The sequence below is a fragment of the Ammospiza nelsoni genome, chromosome 2, assembly GCF_027579445.1.
Source record: "Ammospiza nelsoni isolate bAmmNel1 chromosome 2, bAmmNel1.pri, whole genome shotgun sequence".
Classification (NCBI taxonomy): Eukaryota; Metazoa; Chordata; class Aves; order Passeriformes; family Passerellidae; genus Ammospiza; species Ammospiza nelsoni.
The window spans coordinates 104,019,281-104,039,744 of NC_080634.1; the positions used below are offsets into that span (position 1 = coordinate 104,019,281).

Here is a 20,464-nt window from a genome sequence, read left to right on the forward strand (position 1 = left end):
TGTTATCAGAAACATGAACACTTGTCTTCAAACTGTAACACATTGCTACAAAACTTCCAATATATTCCTACTGAGAAGTGTGGTGGGTCTAGTGCTGGCCAAACACCAGTACACCATTAGAATATACTTATTCATCTCCTGCTGTGAGACAGGATTAGGAGGAAGGCAAAGCAAGCTCAAAACTTTAAAAGCGAATAAAGTAAACTTTATTAACAGTAACTAAAAGAAAGAATAATAAGAAACAGAATAAAACCTTTAGAACACTTCTCCCCCCTAAAACTTTTTTTCATGCTAACAATGTACAGAACCAATTCAGTCAGTTTATCACTTCTAAAAGAGTCTTTCTTCAGTTCACTTAGGGAGAGGAGTTCCTCTTGTCCATTTATGGAGGCTTCTCCACAAGAAAACAGTTCTCTTGTGGCATTTTATTTCCACAAAGAGCAGCTGCCCAGAAATCTGCAATCATGAAATCCCTCCCATTTTTCACAGCTTTTCCAACAGCTGTGTTTATGGGCCATGTCAACTTATGGGGTATTATTTTAAGGATGAGCTGTTCAAGAGCAAAGGTTCTCTTTATCTCTGAGATCATCTTCATCTTCATCTCTGAGAACAGAAGCCTTCTTCTTTCCCTGGTGCAAAGGGCCTTCATCACTCTTCTCTCTCTAGTTCAAACTTCCCATGGGATCACAGCTACCTCAGCATTTGCTTACTTTGGCATGGAGGCCTTTGCTCATATCTACAATTTGAACACTCTATCTCACCATACTTTCAATAAGTTACAGGGAAAAAGACTCTGATGTATACTTAGAGGGAAACTTTTCAAGCACTAACAGCACCTGCCTCAGAAATCCTATTTGCTGCTATTCCTGAGTGAAGTGGATCACTCAAAGTATGGTACTCACAGGTTCACATACACTGACATTTTAGTATCCTGTCTCACTCCACTTTTTTGAGTCCTCAGGGTGCTTATTTTTCTAGCAAAACCATTTGTTTGCAGCAGTAACTGGGGACTAGACACTCACCTGAGTGTCTCAGTGACTCATTCAACTCTGTTTGAACAGTGGAGACTGGGAGCAATTGCCCTGACCATGCCCTAGAACAGTCCATCTGCACACCAAAAAAAACCAAACAACCAGGTACATACTGTCCCAGATAATCCAACTAAGGTCTGGAGCCTGCTTCAGGAAGTGGTATTTTATTGACAGGACTGAAGTTTCTGTAAACTTTCTGATTTTCCCCCTCATGAAATAATGCCATTTCTCTCTTCATCAGACTACTTTTACTGTGTTCAGGAAAACATTTTGTGTCTAGTGTGGAAGGAATTTCACTTGATTTGCACCAACTGATACAGAAAGAGGGCTTTTTTGTCTGTAATTCTCTGAATAGTTTCTGATGACATTTCAGTTTTTAAAGGAGCTCAGCAACCTCCTATCTCTCTGCATGCCAGGCAATTTTAAATCACATACATTTTAAATTTCTTTCAAGCTAGCAATCTGCAGAAGTTCTGGTATGAATGTCTGATTACTTGCTGCTCTTTAAAATCACCAATACTCCCCAGGTGCCCCATAATCTTTGGAGGGCTACAATCAATTTAGGTCTACTGACCACTGCATATCTGGCACAGTAATGGCATGAAGTGACTTTGGGAACTAGTGAAAATGAAATTGCCCCACATAAAACAATCCCAAATCTCTCAGAATGTACAAAAAGACTGAAAGTACTAGAAATCTTGTTCTCAGCAGCCAAGCCATAGAGGTTGGGGAAAAAGAAGCTTGCCTCATCCTGAAGTCATTGAGAAAGGGGCATCAAGGTTGGTGATAAGACAAAACTAGGCAAATAAACTCTGTTTAGTCCAGTTTTACCACCCCAGCTAACAGAGCCATTCAACCTGGTATGGAGAGGGCAACCAGGCCCCAGTGTGCACAACCCTGCTGCCTCTACCATGTCATGAACTACCCAGGAAGGTGAAACTGGCTGAAGACTATTCCTCTCTGCTAATGGTGTATCTAAATAATACCCAAAACAAACATGGAACAAAGTTACAAAATACTGTAGGTAAATGGTTTTGCAATTTGAAAGCAATTTCTCCTTTCCTCACCTGGATTTTGTCCTCATTAAATATTCCATCAATTAGGAAGTATGTCCAGAATACTGGCCACTCACATTCAATATTCTCAAAGAGCTTGAGCTCAGCAGGATCATAGTGCAGCCTGCTTGGATCCTAAAAAATTCAACCACACTCATTTAGTCACAGTGCTAATTTAGTCACTTATATTCCAATCATAATGGCAGCCTATTTTATATAAATTATAGCACAGAAACCAATAAACCCACCAGAAATAGTTTCCATGCAGTCTCTTGACTTCTTGTCACATTCACTCTCAGATTCATTTAATGGTTCTCTAGACAAATCCATCCTTTCTAGTCTCAGGATCTAAGTGTCTCCCAAATGATTGTGGCTCTGCCTCAGTTCAAAGATATTTTGGGATGTTTCAGAGATACCACTTCATCTTAGACATCATAAGCATATCTAATGGTTAATTTCTAACAGAATTATGAATTAAGTTCTGTCCTTAATAACTGTTTTTTAAACCCCTAGTCTCCCTCAAATATGTGTCCTTTCCAGGGTGGATACCTGGATTACCCCCAAATTCACTAACATGTCTTAGCAGTGATGGAGATCTTCACCCCTTCATATAAATAAAAAAAAATGTCTATAAAGAAGAGATACAATTCTTTCCATGTGAAGAATTACTGAAAATATACATCATAAATATACATCAGAAGTACCTCTCTGGGTGTCTTGTAACCATCTCTGAGAAAGCGACAGCAGCCATAGCGGCCCTGCAAAAACAGAAAACATTACAGGAAATTTCCCATACACTTCTTCCTCACAGACTAAGGTCAGCATAAAGGTGTGTGCTGAGTTTTATGGGTCACTTAGGGATCTTCCTCCCTCTCTTCATGCACAGATGAACCAACCTGGTAACCCTTGTTTAATTAGGATTTTTGGTTTAGCAAGAGGTTCTGCTTCTCTTTTTGGAAAATAAAAATGAAGTAAATCCTTACCTGCAATTTGGATATGATTTCACTCTTGGTTACATTAACAAGGTTTACATCCTCCACTGCAAAAGCTGGATAAGAAATAATAGACAGAAGGCCAGCATCTATCTCCTTGGATGTGGATGCCCTTGGCAACATGGAGTACAGAATAGACTGAGCAAAACAAGAAAAGGAGAGAGGGATGTAAAACAATTTGCCTACTTCAAAAGCTATGTCAAATGCAAATGAGACTACACTATTCCCAAACTGACAGAGAAGTCTGTGCAGTTATTTTTAACTGAGTTAGAATGAGAATGCTTCATCCTATTCAGTTTCATATGATCTATGAGAAACAGGATCAGCAGCATAGCCTGAAGGCATCCTTATTATGTTACATTTTGGCTCAGTTAATCAACATTTAATTTAAAAACAAAGGGGAGAGGGTGTTAGGTTTTCCCCTAGTAAAGCAAAGAGCAGACTAATTTTTACCTGACAGTGTTCCACTTCATCAGGAAGAACATGAATCACTGATTTGTGTCCTCCATGAGCTCCAAAAAGATCTAGTTCATCAATTGCCTCCAAAGCAGCCTTCAAAGAAAACCAAACCACAACTCAAAATCAATAAATACCTTTTAAACCAAGTATATACCCTAGCACCTGTACTTAACCTCTGAAAGAAATTACATAAGACAGCAGTTTGCCCCACCAACACTTTTTTCATCTTTAAAGGGAAGCTTGGCAATATTTTAGAAAAAGTAATTATTTCTGGTTTTCAATTAGTAGGATAGAGCATTGATGTACTGGTGATCCTTCCTACAATTTAAAGGCAATGCAAAAAAAATGGGAGCTGTGTTTCCAGAGAGACATTATCTAAACACTGACGTACTCAGTAAAAAATGCTTGTCCTGCCCTGTATTTCAAAATAGCCTCCTGTATCAGTGTGGGGCCAAGACCAGCAGCCTCTCCCTCTTGCAGTGCACACAAAATCTTACAAATCCTGCTGAAATGCAAATACACCTTTAACCTTGATGATATTTGTCTTCTATCTGTCCTTCAGACACCATGTAATGAGGTAGTTGTCAATTGCACATTTACATTTATGGCCTTCTGAGCTTCATTTAGTATCTCTGTGACCTTGTGCTATGAGGGAACCAGAAATATCCACTTTCTTCTAAGTATATCTTCATTTATTTTTCTCTTTAAATATTTGTAGAAAATTTCTTAAACCGATATTCTGCTGTTTTTTTGAATTTACATCTGACTTGGTCTTATCATGACAACACATATGACATTGAGGCTGAAGAATGAAGGAGGAGTGAAAGAAAAGAAGAGGCCACTTTATAAGATTGCATCTCACTGAATCTGAGTCAGATTCATGGTTTAATTAATCTGGTACCCTTCTGGCAATGCCTGGAACAACTGTGCTGAGGTCCTTCAATGAGAGCCAGTATCTAAAAAATACTTACAACTAAACAAAAGTTCTTATGCAATCAACTAACTATTGCAGTGGCCAAGAAGACCATACAAAGGAAGCCATCAGGTTTGTCAGAGCCCTCAAGCACAACACAGCAGCCATGAAGGAGGTGTCAGGAAGACATTCTCACTTTGGCCATTCCCACGGAGCTCGCGTTTAGTTCAGGGATTCCTTGGTTTGTCTTATCACCACGTTCCCAAATTCCATAATCCTGCAATACCATCAAGAAAAAAATGGCATGATTATATACAAAAGCAACCTTTTGCTCCCTCTCCCACAACAAATCCCCACCCCTACATTAAATTAGTTTATTATTTCCCTTAAAAAAAAAGAAAAAAAGAAAAGAAAAAAGGGGCTCCAAGTCTCAAAAGAGACTCTCCTCATGTTTGAAAAGAAGCACATAAAAATCCACCCCAGCAAGGTCATATGTACAATCACAAATCACTGCCTTCACAGAAGACACAAAGCTCTTTATCCCTCCTGTGCATGTTTCTCTCCATGTCCCTTCAACTTGGTTTGCTAACAACTTACCCTTTCCAGAAAGGCCTAGAAGACTTATAATTAGACATCAGGAAATATTACTAATTATCAATAAAACCCCCTATTACTATCATAGAACAAGTATACCTCACCCACACAGCAGTAAATCCTCCACAGCCCTCCCAATATCTCCAAAGATGCTGGTTGCATTGTAAAGTCCTGACAGGTTCTGATATCCTCTTGTGGAAAAAACAAGTCCCTATTTAACTTCTCCAGCAATAAATAATTTTCCACCCACACTTGAGCAGTGTTCAGATCATTTACATATAAATAACTACTTACAGCAACTTTGTAGGCAGCTTCTATGTAAAAAACAAGATTCTGGATAAAGGTAACCTCATCAAGGGTGAAGATAATACGTAGCCCTGATCAAAAGAAGCAAAGAGAATAATTACATTGTATCAGAACTGCAATAGCTACTCTTCAGTGAGTTTCATGCTTTTGTTTATTTGCTTCCAACCCCTGCCCACTGAAATCAAAGGAAAAACTCATACTGATTTACAAAGGTCAGGCAGCAAGCCTCAATACTTGCTGCTCACAAAATACTTCAAACCCCACCAATATAGTGTTTCAAAGATCAACCAAAAACCAACGAAAGACCAAGCAAAACTGTGAGGGTGACACTCAGACCATGGGTAAAAAGGCACCTGAGCCAGCTCTGGCTCTCCAGAACAATGCATATCAATCCCTGCAGCTCCCCAGCCCTCTGCCTGCTCAGTGCTCTACCTAGGAACCTTCAAGACAACCAGGTGCCTGCTCTGCAGGGATCAATTGCAAGGGGCTTCAAGGACAGAAAAACATGTAAGAAAACAAATCCTTATCCTCACAGGAGGAGTACAATTAAGAAGAACACAAGATAAAGCAGCACCAGTAAGAGAAGAAACACTGATGGCACAAGTCTACCTGACTTGATGTTGCCACTCTCTAAAGAAACGTGGTTGTTCCCTATGAAGTCTTTAAACATGAGACTTCTCTGACATGATTCTAAATATCTCATGTATTTGATGTCTTGATTAAGGGCATAGACACTGCAAATTACTATAAACATGAAATTTAATTTAAAGCATATTTCTTTTCCAAAGAAAAATTACTTGCTTCTGAGTAATAATTACGTAAAGACCTTTGAAGCTGATTACTAGCTCTTTTTTTTTTCCTTTTAAAATAAAAGCTAGAATAGAAAAGGCTGCAGCAAAAGGCAAAAATATCTTCTGCTTACCTGATGCAGTCATCTGTGCCAAGAAGAGCAGGTAGAGGGAAGTTGCATCCACCTGTAGATGCCCCCACTGGTCGTCCCCAACCACCGTGGCACAAGTTGAGGAGTTGTACTTGGCATGGAGGCAGTCTTTGGTACTCTGAGTGCGCTTGAACTTCTCTACCTTATCTACCTAAAAAACATCACAAATCTCAAATCTGAAACATTTTGGAAGAAATTCTCCAAATGATTTCAAAATTAACAACTTTTCTTAGGGGAGGAAAATCTTGAGGTCTTAATCCTGTTACCACACTCAGTTTTGATTGATCAGAGGGCTTAAACACAACTCTGACTTTAGACTCCAGGTAAATTCACATCTCTACAGAAAAGAATACAATTAAATCATCTTGTTGAGTTCAGATCTAAACTATAGGCATTCATCTTGGTGAAAATCAGTTTGCAAAGGCAAACTCTGACTTGCTACAAACACAGTATCAAAACATTACTTGGACAATAACTGGAAGCAAGATCAGTGTTTTGCTCAAGAGTTTTAAGAAAACTCCTCACACCATCATTGGCACACACACAGAATAGGTCACTCCACAGAAGACACAAGAACTACACACTTCAATGAAATGCTTGTGAACACAACATCTACTAATTCAGCTCAATCCTATGGCATTACCTGTCTCATCATGCACTGCAAGAGTCCCCGCATCAGCTTCACAACATTCTGCAGGAACAAAACAGACCAGTGACACTCAGCTCTTACAAACAACATTCAGAAGTGGCAAAGTTCATACCCTCTACTAATGTCCTGCCAAAGGTAAAAAAAGAATGTGTATTTGCCCAAAATGTTTTGCATGCTTTTTTTTAAAATACACTGATCAGATTTCATTCCTTCATTCCCATCTAGGAGAAGTCTTTTTCCTAAGGTCCTCTCTAAACAGTGGAACAACTCTCCATGGTCCTTCTATCTAGCTAAAGGAAGTAAGAAGAATGGGAGAAGAAAAGGAAGTCTTGTAAGAATATTAATACTAACAATAAATTTTTTGAATGACAGATCTAGGGAACACTGGTAGGTGACATCAAGACATTGACATGACTGTGAAACCTCCAGAGTTTCTTCCACTCTCTATGCAGTACAGCAAAAAATAAGTGACTTGTAGAGAAAGGGGTGTAAATGGGAATGTAGAGAAGTGCAAGACTGTGCATTAAATAATCAACCCTACCTTTTCACCCCAAAAATATAACTTCAAAATATGATCATGCAAACTGAGTCAAGTTTATTGTGTCACCATGGACCTCCTTGGTTCAAGTAGGACATACCAGCAAAAAATTTGCCCAGTGACTCCAAAACAACAGCAGGACACCAACAGTCCCTCACCTCACATTTAACCCACCTCTGTTTACATTCTCATTCCTGATACTCACATTCCCAGCTGCAGATTTTAGTATTTAACTGTGTGAGTTATGTCCCCTTCCAATTCTCCAGCACAGATGTCATCAGTCTGGAGATTGATACCTTCTCTGCTATGATCAAACATGCCTACATACCACATAGGCACATTTGGAATGTGCACACTTCTGTGCACATTCCAAAGACTTCTACTTTAAACGGCATGCTTCTCTTTATGGGGAAGAATGGTCTTGCAGATAAATTGCTGCAAGATCCAAGCAGCCTAGGCCTGATTTTCTGCACCATAACACACCTCATGAAGGACCTCAAGGTTTAATCAGAGAGAGCTTCATAAATTAGGGTACAAAACCTCTCAGAAGCCTAATTTTCAACAATCAGCCAACTGATGGAAGTTTGACTTCAACATATTTTTGTTTTGTTTGTAGTTAAATTCAGATGTTTGCCTCTCTGCCATCCAGTCCTTCAAATCCTCCTTGCCACAAAGTTGCCAGGGACACTGCACACCACACACTGCATGGATGCTGCTGTCTTTGGAACACTCCAAGCTGGGAAAACCCCACCAGATTCCAGACAGCAGCAGTGTGAATGCACTCTCCAAAACCACACCAGTAAGAAAACCCAAACAGTGGAACCGGCTCATGCTCATGACGCACCTGCTCGAGCTCGTAGGCTTTGGCTTTGTCCTCGTCCCGGTCCGCGTTCTTGCGATAGGCCATCCCCAGCCCCCACACGGCCAGGATGCTGTAGATGTTGTCCCGCACCCAGGCATCCTTATGGTCGGCCCCGGCTGAGAGCAGCCCCGTCACTGGGTTCTAACCATGGCAGAAGGAACAAAGAACAAACATCACCACCTCGAGTCCCATCACTTCTCTCTGTATGAAAGGGTAACAAACTAAACGTGATTTCGTGCTAAGCGCACACTGCGGCTGCTCATGAATTCGCAGCAGAAGTGAGACCCCATCCTTCCTTCCCAAACTCACACAAGTGAAATGCAAAATTTATTTGAACCCTTCGAAGTTTACATTTGAACCCTGTAAAGTTTACAGCATCCAGCTGGACATCTTCATCCACTCAGGATTAGTAGCTAAGTCACTGAGTGAAATTCAGAATACACCAAGGAAATGGAAATTTAAATTTTACATATTTATGAGGAAAAGAGGCCACTGAGATAACACTTGAAATTGAGTGTGGGATATAGGCTCCTCTATGTAAATGTTCTGTGACATAATCTTTAGAAAGTAAAAAACCACTAGTGATCTTCTAGGAGATTAAAAAAGTATTTCTGTACATCTGCCGACTGGGTTTATGACAGCTAAGTGAATGTAAAACTTTTTTATATTCTCCTTTGGAAAATGTACAGGAAAAAAAAGTGAAGGTGTTGAAAAGCAGTACTGTCTGACAAGCAGACTGAGTAGTCTCCTGCATCCCAAATACTCCATTAAATTTTTAATTGCATCATTAATTCCCATCACTTCACTATCCTTAATTTTTTAGACCATCTTTCTTGGCTGTACCTTCTTGACTAATAAAAAAATGAGACAAAGAGGCAAAAGTCAATAGAATTTTCAATCAAATCAAGCCTTTAAAGAAAATTTCAGTGAATGAAGACCAATTGGTGGGGCTGGTGTGACAAGGAGCAAAGATTACTAAAGACTACTTTTACAAAAGTAAAATTTAAAAGGATACATCCACCTATTTTTCATTTCTCCCTGGTTCATTCAAAATTATTTTTTAAAAAGCTGGTTTGAGGGAGAGGGGCTTTAATTACAATTTCCTGGTCTCTCCATGTGAGCAGCACATGGGTGACAGCCTGACAGACATGACCTGGCACAGTCAGCCCCATTGTTATGGTTTAATACAGCAATGTTTAGTGACTCCCTCAGAGTAGAAATGAAGTTCTATTGCAAAGCCCTGCCTCAGCAAGGTCTTCACAAACCAAGTTACAGCTGAAGAACCCCTACTCACCTGTTTGATGGGAAAAGTAGCACATATGAATGCAAATGGCTTAAAAAACTTGTCTTTGATCTTGAGAAGTCAAACAGGGAGTAACAGAAGTCCCAGTTCAGCACTGTGCCCACATGACAAAAGGGTTTCAAAAGGCAGACCACAAACTCCCAACATTCCTAGAGGACACTTTGTTTCCCTCCCTCCAATGCAGGACAACAAACGTCTGCTCACCTGCAGCCCTGCCTTGATAGAGATCACTCTGCTGAGAAATGCTCATTTTGGTTTATTTTCCCCTACTCTCCACACTGGCTAGCTGCCATTTGAAAAATAAAAATGTCTCTGTGTACCGAATTGGAATCCCAGAGAAATGGCCCATCCAAGACTTTAAAAGACTATTCAGCTCCCAGACAAGGACTTGTCTGGTTCAAGAGGTTGTATTAAACACATCCATGGGTAGTTGTCACCATTTCACCACCTTTGGCTCCTCTACAAGTTGGTCCCAGCTTTTGGGGTGCACTGGGGCTGGCTCTCATGAACTGACAACACATTAATGTCTTTCCTCATGCACATTCAGAATGTTAGCAGAACAATGTAATATATTAATTAATATTTTAAGTGTCTTTGTTTGAGCTTTTTAGAAGTATTTTCTCTTAAAAACCACAACCACTTTCTTCTGTTACCTGCTGACACCATATGAAAACTACAATGTTTACAAGGTGCTAAAGAACCCACAGAAACACTGAGTGCACTTAATCCCCCTGATGTCAAAGGGCTTTTAGCTTAGCTAGTCTTCTATCTATGCAGTGATGGCTAATCAGACTAGCAGGTCTGATCCTGCAAATCACACTGCTCAGAAGATCCAAGGAGCAAAGAATTTTATCAGCACCATGGGCTGCCAGCTGACAGCACTGAACAGAAAGCTGACTGCTGGACTAAGACCTTAAACTGTTGTATCGTGCCCAAAACTATTTTTAAATCTATCCATCAATCTGGAAAGAAAAAGGCCCCCCAACAATCCAAACAAAAAAAATACAGCAGTTCCTACAGGGCAGCAAGTGTCAATAAGAACTTCAGCAGGACAGGCACAAAACGATTGAGGTTCTAATAAGAGCAGCAAAGCAAGTAATTTAGCATCTTGCTGAAAGGTGCAAATTAAACAGATTGTCTCATTGATCTGTCAGGTGAAAACTGAGGTGGCTCTAGCAAAGCTTGTAGATTTGCTTGTGAAACCAGATGTAACATGATGTGAGTGAGTCTTGAGGATGGTCCTGTGCAAGACCAGGAGCTGGACTTGATTTTTGTGAGTCCCTTTCAATGTGATTCTGTAATACAGCTGGGGTTACCCATCAAGGTATGAGCTTTCCTTATCAGGTCCATATGCTTTTCACTTCTACTTAAAATGTACATAGATGTTAAGTTTTACCATTTCCTAATCTTAAGATTAACATTTTTTTCTTATGTCATTCAATTTAACAGGTGCAATAAGCAGCTGAGAACATCCTTCTAGTGGTGCTTTTCAATGTCTGCTCTGGCCCCTGTCCCTTGGGGTACATGCAGCAGATGGCAGGCCCCCCACAGACAGGAGCCAGTGGTCTGGTCTTATCCTCCTTTATAACCTTTAACCGGATGGTGACTATCACTGTGTATGCTACAGGCACTGACAAGGACAATGCAACATCTGCAAAACAGGAAAAGAAACCTGCTGACCTGATCCTCCAAGATGCCACAGAGAAAACTGTCAACCCTGAACAGGTTCAGTTGAACCTGTTCTTTAAACTCATCTGCCTGGTAGCACAGATATCCTGCATTAAAAATTGCTTGTAAAATCACATTGATCTAGAGTGATTGGAATGAGCACAGGATCAACTGAAAAAGCTAGCTCCAGGTGTATTAAACACCTGATCAAAGCCCAGTGTTTGTGCACACTCTGTGCTGCCCTTGCTGCACCCCACAGAGGTGAGTGTGTCCCTGCCCCTGTCAGAGCACAGCAGCTGATGTGCCAAGGCTGCACTCCCCAGCTGTGCATGTGAGGTGCAGGGTCACAGGCACACATTAGCCCCTGCTGAGCAGCAGCACCTCAGAAGCATTTGAAACACCTTCTGGTTCTTCTGCCAGGCTGCTCCATGGCTAAAACTCACTTTCCTGGCCCCTGGCTTCCTGGGAGGCACTAAGAAGGCACCAGCAGCAGCATCCAAGCCCAGCCAGCCACAGACTTTCTGTTCCCAAGAAAGACACAGCTGCATGAGGCCCAAAGACAACCTACCTAATTTTCCAAGGCACTGCATCTCTTCACCTTGCTGAACATAACATTTTCAAATCATTGCAGTGAAAAAAACAGAAAGACTATATATAAATATATTTTAAAAACCTAGAAACCTTGAGCATTGAGCATTTCTCTGGGTCCTCCTGAGATACCACTGATCCTCTGCCTTGCTGCAAGCCGGCGAATTGCTTTCCACACAAAGAAGAAAACTTACCTCCTTTCCCCACCTCTGAATTCTCCCACACATTGAACCCTTAGTGGAAAAGGCAATACACAATCATGAACACTCATCCCATTTTACAAAATTCTCGGTCATCAATATGAACCCCTGTATTACCATTTACTTACCCTTTTTCCTATTGTTAATATTAATACCATCAAGGCTTTCATGGGGCATGTTTGAGCTCTGAATCTCAGAGGCTCCACATCTCCCCTAATGGAAGCTGTTATCAGCATTCTCATCTTACAAACAAGGAAATCAAAGCAGGCATTGGAAGCCAAAGTGACTTGCCCAAGGTCATCTTGCTGACAATAGGCAGAGATGGAAGTATAGCTAAAAGCTTCTATTGCACCCCAGCACAGGAAGAGCCAAAATTATCTTCTCATGCCACATATGCCAGTTCTTGCATTTGTTTCTACTGAGTCTACAGTAATTAGTACACAAACACCAAATCACAGGTGTTTGGACCCTGTGCTCAAAACAATGGCCAGTGACAAAAATCTTACTGACCAAAGTGCATTTGGAGTCCAGCCTCCTCTTTCACTGCTTACCAGTTTCTTGCAACTCTCATCAACAAAGCATATCTGGTAACCAATCTGTGCAGAAAACCCTGCTGCTCATCTTTATATACTGGGTTGTTTAACCAAAGCACGACACTGCTGAACACCTTCTGAGTCCTCAGTGCCCACCTGGGTAAAACAAGCACACTAAGCACTGTGCTGACCAAAAAACACAAGGTGGGCAACAACCTCCCGGAATCACCTGTTATTTTCTTTCGTTCTTTCGCTGCTCGCCTGTGCAGGCAGCCCCGCCTGACTCCAGAGGCTCAGCAGTGCGGACAGCTGAGAACAGACTGGAAGCTCTGGGACGTGCCCGGCCGCACACACGGGCTGGGGGAGCGCACGGGGACCCGCACCGCGCTGTGCTGACAGCGCGGCACAAAGTCCTGCTCGGGGCTCTGATGCCACCGGGCTGGAATGCCGCTGTTACCGTGTGTGCGAATATACATATACATATATATATACACACACATATATATACATATATATACACACACACATATATATACATATATATATATACATACACACACATATACATAGTAGGTAGTGTGTACCTATCCATCTAGATAGATAGATAGATATAGTGCGCACAACGGCTAGGTGTGTATCATACGGCCATGAAGACATTGTATACACAACACTATTATTATTTACAAGCTCAGACTCGCTGTGTTTTCCACACGCTTTTCAAGGTGCACTTACACGAGCACCCCCAGGATCCGCACCGCCTCAGCATTCCCCGCGCTGTTCCGCAGGGTGGGGCGGGACGTGCGGACAGGAGGCCGCCGGGGCGGGGATGTTCGTGTCCCTCCCGCAGCCCCCGGCCCCGGCAGCCGCCCCACGCCCCCGGCACGGCCCCACCGCGCCCGGCGCCCCCAGCCCCGAGCAGGCGTCCCGGGGCGGCGGCTGCTCCTCACCTGGTGGCAGAGGATGGTCCGCTGGACCAGGCGGGCGTAGCCGTCCAGGCGCACCCCCGAGTTGCTGCGGCTCCTCATGGCCCCACGGCGGGCCCGGCTGCCCGGCCCGGCCGCGCTCGGGGCGGCGGTACCCGGAGATGGCGGCGGCCTCTCTCCGCCCTCACGGCGGAGCGGGGCGGGGCAGCAGCGGCCTCCGCCCTCAGGCACGGCGGGGACACCGGGACGGCCATGCACAAGGACGGAGCGGAGGAGGGGCCGCCTGGCGTGACAAAAGCTCGGCTGCGTTTGTAAAAAATAGTGTCGATTTTACAGAAACTCTTCGTAAATTCGTAAAATAAAGCTGAGAATACCAGAATACTTGCTGGAAGCTTTTCTTTCCCCCAGCCTTAAAAAACCCCCACCGTTTTGAGATCTGATCGAATGAAAGCACGGCACAGATGCAGCAGAGTAGGTGAAGGTGTCGTATTCAATCAAAATTCGGAAACAAATTTTTTCCCATTGTCTTTTTTTTTTCTTTTTAAGTGAAATTGTAGCATTAGCAGAGTTACTATTGTCTCTTTTCCTTGCTGTTCTTCGTTCATTGCCTATAGCTGACAGTCGTGGTTGAGAAGGCAGCGTTCACAGCCGCGTTGGTTCCATCGGCGGTCGGGCCCCACCTCTGCAGGTGCTGCACAGCAGAGCGGAGCTCGGAGCTTCATCACCTCCCCCTGCCAGAGCCGAGCGATGAAACCTGCCCCGGGCCGAAACACGGACCAGCTCACGGCTCCCTGAGCTCTGCACCAGCCTGCCCCTTCAGCGCACCGCCTTTTAGAGAGACTGCACTTGGGTACCAAGTTTGCTGAGCAGGGTGCTGCCAGCTACACGGCAGGTTGCTGTTTATCTTTGACTAAGCTTAAAACTTCCTTACAGGTCCCCCGAGTTAGCCTTGCAGCCACAAACTAATGCACAGAATTTTACTTGGTGCTCTGGGCGGGTGTTGCAGCTTTCCCCGAGCTCTCTCTGGGTGTCCCGGCTAAACAAAGTCCAAGAGACCAAGTACCAAAACGATACTGTAACACCCAATGTAAAAACACCCTGTAAAAACACCCTGTAAAAACATGTTTTCAGCTAGTTTGAGGATGAGCTAAAAATTATGCTGGTGCAAGTACAAATTTTTACTACAATATGAGCGTGCTATTAAGTGGCAAAGTCAGAAAGGACTCCTCTCCCCTAGGAATATATAAAGTAATTTTTTTTTTCAAGAATACTAACATATTTTAGTGTGTAAAAATAAAAACAACAGGAAGACTCTGAGCAGGTCAGTGGAATATATGTACTCATAAGGAATTTAATTACTGAAGCTAAAGTCAGCTATGTGCTCTTGCTTACAGCATTCCTTTGGAAGAGCTTCAGCAGTCTTAAGGGCAGGCATTACTGGACTAACTTATGTCAGGGTTTTCTCTGCTAAAATCCAGATCTGTCAGAACCATGCAAGGTAAAACATGTAGCAGAGAATAAATGCAAAAGCTGGGTCAGCTTTTTCTCCAAGAGGTGACATACAGGTCCTGTAATCTGAAGAAGTGTAACAGCCCAGTATAAACGACACATTTATCTAAAAGACAAAGTTTATATATATCTTGTGTTGTACTTGCTGCAAATTTATTACTTTTTTTTACAGATGAAAATATAAATATAATAACATTAAATAAATTTACAAGAAACACTGCGAAGGCAATTAGCCAAATAGTTAAAGCATTCACAGAAATGTATTCCAGCTACTAGCATTCCAGAATGGGCTTTTACCAACATGCAGCTAAAACCCTGTGGATAAACACAACAAATACTTTAAATTCTCCCCTTAAAAGCACAGTCAGAGTAATTTTGGATGTGACTGAAATAACTGAAAGAACCTGTGTTGCCCACAGAACCACAATGGGGTTTGAGCACTGCAGAGGTTCAATTGTTAACTCCAACAGAGCCCCAGATAAGAGGCATGTAACTCACGCTTTTTGTTAAGGAGTGTGTTTTCAGGGCACCCAACTGAGCCCTCCCCACTGGGAAAGCAAAGCCCTTGCTCCCCATCAGCATGTACCTGCTTCATGCAGCCCTCTTTACAGGGGCTGGTACCCTGCAGTCTGGCACCAGTTTGTCCTAGTTTGCTTTAGGAGCATCCAGCTTTTGCCCAAGAATGCAAATTGAAAAAGCAGTGGCCATAACTGCTCATGTGTGTGAGGAAGAAGTGGTAAGACCAGGGCTTAGGCCAATTTCTGTTCAGGAATCTTTACAATGTTGTATGGACTTTCAGCTGTTTTACATGAAGAGCCAAAATTCTTTTTTTCCCAGTAAATATCACAAGAGGAATGCAATTTTGCTTCAGCAATTACTAAGCTAGTGCCTCAGTATTTGGTTTGCCAACTGCAAGCCAAAGTTTAAGCAGAAATACTCATTAGAATAGCTCAAGAGCTGCCCCTTAAAAAACAGCCATGCAATGAAACAAACAATTTCTCAGCTACTAAATATAGCAGCTGTCATTTATTATTTCTCTTTTTTCTTCAAATTGCCTCCCCTCCCCCCTCCCAAACTTCTCAACTTCCATCATTGCAAATGAAAAATGGCAGTGTCTCACCACTCAATATAAATACTGACCCTGGTGAAATCAATGGCAAAAACTGATGACTTCAGTCAAGCCACCAACACAGATTAGCTGTACATAATAACCTACTGACTATTTAATACTCCATTCATGGCACTCTACTTGAATTATACCCAATTTCTATCCCTCTATGGTGTACTAAAAGTTAGCTAAAAGTTCAAGACCAATTGTGTTTGTTATTTACAGATCTGCATCTAGTGGATATATTCAAACTACTCTAAGTGATCCACTTAATGGACAAACTAAGTTTTGTAGCATTCTATGTTAAAGATAATTAACTAAAGAAAAATGCAAACTCACAGTAAAAGTTACAAACAAAATACCAATTATTTTTCTATACATAGGTATATTTAAATTTATATTACAAGAATAAATATAAAAGTATCATTGAGATGCTTAAAGGTAGATATTTTCTGCTTATGTACATGACTGCAGAGTTTGCTACTAAAACGTACAAAAAGTTGAAGACAGTGTAGCTAACATTTTTAAAGTTAACATCGTTTGTATACACAAGTTGTAACTTTCTACATTTATACAGTACTACAAAGCATTATATCCACATAAACTTAATTGTAATGAAAAAAGTCTAAATAAAACTTTTGTTTAAATGTTAAAAAACCCCTCAAGAAACCCCACTCCGAAGAAGAAAAAAAATGGAAGTGTGCCAGCTGTAATCCGACATCCAAGACCTTGTCAAAATGATAGGTTCCTTTTCTTTTCTTTTTTTTTTTTTTAAATAATTGTCCTTGTCAATCCATTGCATGGCTGCCTTGAAGTTCCAGTACCATATATTAAATAAAACCAGTTCTTGGTCTGCTCACATTATGTAAAACTGCTGAAGTAAAACTCTACTTCACACTGTAAAACAATGTGCTGTTTAAAAGGAAATCACATTTTCTCCATAGAACTTAGGCTTCCTCTCTTTGAAGTCCTTCTGAGTGAGATTTGGCTTTCTTGGCTGCCAGTATCATCCTTGTCTTGGAATACAAGTTGCTTGCCTGAAAAGTCATGGAGACACACATCACCATTCTGTACAGTGAAACAAACACCATTCTTCTCACTGGAAAGATAAAGATGGCCTGTTGAAACAAAAAAGTGCATTCCTTATCAGAAAGGTTCAGAATCAAGCCTCCCATGCTTTTTTTAGTCACTATAGGGAGTTCATACACTCTCATTTTATCTTTGCAACAATTTTAAAATGTGTATTTTTGGTAAGTATTTTGTATACATTTCTTTTCCTGTGTGAAATCCTGATATTTGAGAGATGTTAATATATTTATGCACAAGGATTCAATGTTTTGAGTAATGAAGGTCACAATTCTCAAAATGTAGACTTGACTTGGAATAAGTATCACTAGATAAGATGCAAAATACTCCTCATTTTAATGATTTGCTTTAATGAATTAAGTTTTAAAGGTGTCTCAGGTGTGCCATGCATCTGAAAGAACAGAGTACAAGGAATTCAGCTTACAGCATTTACTTCTGAAGGACAATCAGAATAAGGCCTAGGTCTGATCACGGACCAAAACCATACTTAGACTGCCGAGAATCTTACCCATTTAGGTGAATCCACAATGAACACGTCTAATACCATTGCTGACTGAAGCCTTTTACTGAAATGCTCCATAAATGTTTAGTTCACTGGATAAATCTCCTGCCCCTATGTATCACATTCTAAATATTTTTAATGATAATTTGTGGTTTTTTTTATTCTAAGTATTTGTGCAAACACTTCTGTTTGGACTTTTTAAAAAATTAGTTATTAATTTAAACAGTCAACCATCACTTAAACAGGCACAAATGTAGACAGGGTGAGACAAGCAGAAGAGCTTTGTTTATGAATTCAAATAAGAAAAAGGTTGAAATGATAGAAAATAACCATACTTGCTAACACTGTGATTGTTGTTTAACCCCCTGCCTGCCTAACACTGTTTTATCTTAGGAGTGTTCAAAATAGCTGTGCCCTAAAGCTAGGGCAAAAGCGGAGAAGAAAATAAGGCTTTTCTGTGAACAAAATCAGATGGGTGGTTTGTGTTCCTCAGTGAGAAAATCTGCAGGTTCAGCCATGTGATACCTAACTGTAATTTCTGAAATATGCAAATCTGCAAGAGAAAAACTGAAAATAAGGCAATATTAGAATGCCATTAAAAAATGAAGTCCAGTAGGAAAGCAAAGTCACAGGCTATACAGACATCCCAAACTTACCACAGTAAGTCATTCAGTCCTGAATCTGGAACAGCATTTCAGTAGAAGCAGTGAAGCTAAAACAATAAAGTCTTTACAGCTCGGTATATTGACGACATAGGTCTTGATTTCTAGAATAGTTTTGCTGGTCACTTTTTAAAATGAAGTGTTGCAATGTTATTTTCAAGTTCCAGCTTTGAGAGGAGAGCAATCGGGTGCAGCAAATTATTAGGTCCCATGTTCCTATCTAACAGCAGTCTAATACCTCTTGGAGGCATTAGCCCAGCTCTTCTGAGATACAACTGCCCCATGTTTGGAAGATTAGGTGTAAGGAATTGCCTCCAAGAGCTTTGCTGGGAGCTATCCAGTTTAGTTATAGGTTTAGCCTCTTCTTACAAAGAATTATTTAGTCAAATATGCAGGCAAGGTATCATACAACCCTCTTGATATGAATGGAGGATGTGGTATGAGGTTCACAGCATTCAAAATAGACAATAAAATAGGAAATTAGGTGGGTCACCAGAGACATCCATGTTTGTAAGTGCACAGGAACAAGGTTTTATCAAAGTTCTTTCAGCTGCTTTTATCTGAGAAGCTTTTGGCACAGGACACACAGGCTGGAAATGTCTGATTATGTGAATATAGTAGGACAGAATAGGAGCACAGTCAACAGAATTGGCATCACTCAATGGTTTAGATCATCAATTTAGCATCTCATTCCAAAATACCCAAAAGAACAAAACTTTCCAGAAAGCTGCAACAGGCTCATTCATTCGGTTGCTACAACAAACAAGTTCAATAGAACATTTCTGCTCTTTCTTTCTGTTGAGAAAAGCAGTCAAAATGCTTTTGTAGTTGGTATAAGCATGTCAGATGTCACAGGGAGAGATGGCTTCTTTCATCAGAGCAATTAACATAGCAGGGAAAAAAGAGCCCTACAAGATATGCAGGCTTTTGCACCTGAAAACTTCTCTCTTCGAAAGGAAATACTTCTACCTAAAAATATTGCCTTACTTTGTGTCTAATGATAGTGTCACTGGATGCTGGTTTTCAACTGATCTGTAGATAAAAAGTATGCTAATTATTGCATTATGTGGTATCCAAACAGGGAGATTTTTACAAAGGGATGTGAAAAAAAAACTTCAATTTAGAAAGTGTACAGGGCATGTCCAAATGCCATCTCCTCAAGTGTTGTGATTTCTCTGCAATATGCAGTTACACTCAAAGGAACAGTATGAGTAATATGAGTTACACTCAAAGGAACAATAACCTCTAAACCACATACAAATTATTTTACTCCGTATATCTGAAAAGTTATCTGCTGATAGAATCTTGTTGATTATGTGCTGTCTTCTGACAGCATAGGCCAAGAAATGAGGACAACACAGCCTCTCCAAGCATGTTAAACAACCTCATAATAAACATTCTAGTTGATGACATGACTTAGCCTCAGCTCTTGATCAGTTGGGAAAAATACCTCAGGCACACAGGAGTGATGTCTTCTGAGTTTTGTTTGACTTAGGGTTTTATACATTACAGATTTATATGTTATTTTTCTGTTTGAAAAATTGATTGTCTTTACTTTCAATGGTGATTCATATTTAGCTTTCTCAACAGACAAATAAGCTACAGCAAATTGCAAGCGAAATTGAGTGCAGTGCTACTGCATTTCAACTCCTCAGGAAGACCAGAGGGCACCAGTGCAGAGGACAGTAATATGTTAGAACAAGAAGGATGGAGAATTTTACTTCTGAAGATAAACTATTTTGCATTACACTTACCATTTCCATTTGCATGGACTGAATAATCATTATTCATTAGCAGTGTTGTAGAGTTAGTGGAGTTACTGTTTGATTGTAAGGAGTTGGAAGAACTGGATACTCCTTGGTTTACAGTCTGCTTCTTTAAACCATTTGTAGCAGTTCTACTCCAGTCTAAAACAGGAAATAATACAACTCACACAAGCACTTTATAAAAATACAGTTAATAATGCAATAATTGATATAAAACCAAGGCTTTACACACTTCTTACAGTATTCTAGACAGAATTATATTGTAAGAATTTAATGA

The 20,464-nt window shown here is 40.9% G+C and overlaps 2 protein-coding genes across 4 annotated transcripts in view; both read right to left on the minus strand.

Annotated features, from left to right (window-relative positions):
- Window positions 1-13,713, minus strand: part of PHKA2 (phosphorylase kinase regulatory subunit alpha 2) — a 44,200-nt gene extending 30,487 nt beyond the window's left edge. The window contains exons 1-10 of the mRNA XM_059494054.1: window positions 13,579-13,713; window positions 8,322-8,480; window positions 6,934-6,981; window positions 6,273-6,441; window positions 5,339-5,421; window positions 4,647-4,727; window positions 3,532-3,630; window positions 3,070-3,216; window positions 2,791-2,844; window positions 2,099-2,221 (exon numbers count right to left, since the gene is read on the minus strand). Coding sequence (XP_059350037.1) covers window positions 2,099-2,221; window positions 2,791-2,844; window positions 3,070-3,216; window positions 3,532-3,630; window positions 4,647-4,727; window positions 5,339-5,421; window positions 6,273-6,441; window positions 6,934-6,981; window positions 8,322-8,480; window positions 13,579-13,656 — 1,041 coding nt within the window. The 5' untranslated portion in view covers window positions 13,657-13,713. The remainder of the gene's footprint in view (window positions 1-2,098; window positions 2,222-2,790; window positions 2,845-3,069; window positions 3,217-3,531; window positions 3,631-4,646; window positions 4,728-5,338; window positions 5,422-6,272; window positions 6,442-6,933; window positions 6,982-8,321; window positions 8,481-13,578) is intronic.
- A 1,469-nt stretch (window positions 13,714-15,182) lies between these two features.
- Window positions 15,183-20,464, minus strand: part of ADGRG2 (adhesion G protein-coupled receptor G2) — a 58,815-nt gene continuing 53,533 nt past the window's right edge. For 2 of the 3 annotated variants that reach the window (XM_059466551.1, XM_059466550.1), the window contains exons 27-28: window positions 20,176-20,328; window positions 15,183-17,289 (exon numbers count right to left, since the gene is read on the minus strand). In XM_059466551.1, coding sequence (XP_059322534.1) covers window positions 17,099-17,289; window positions 20,176-20,328 — 344 coding nt within the window. In that variant the 3' untranslated portion in view covers window positions 15,183-17,098. The remainder of the gene's footprint in view (window positions 17,290-20,175; window positions 20,329-20,464) is intronic. The other variant, XM_059466552.1, reaches the window with a different exon arrangement.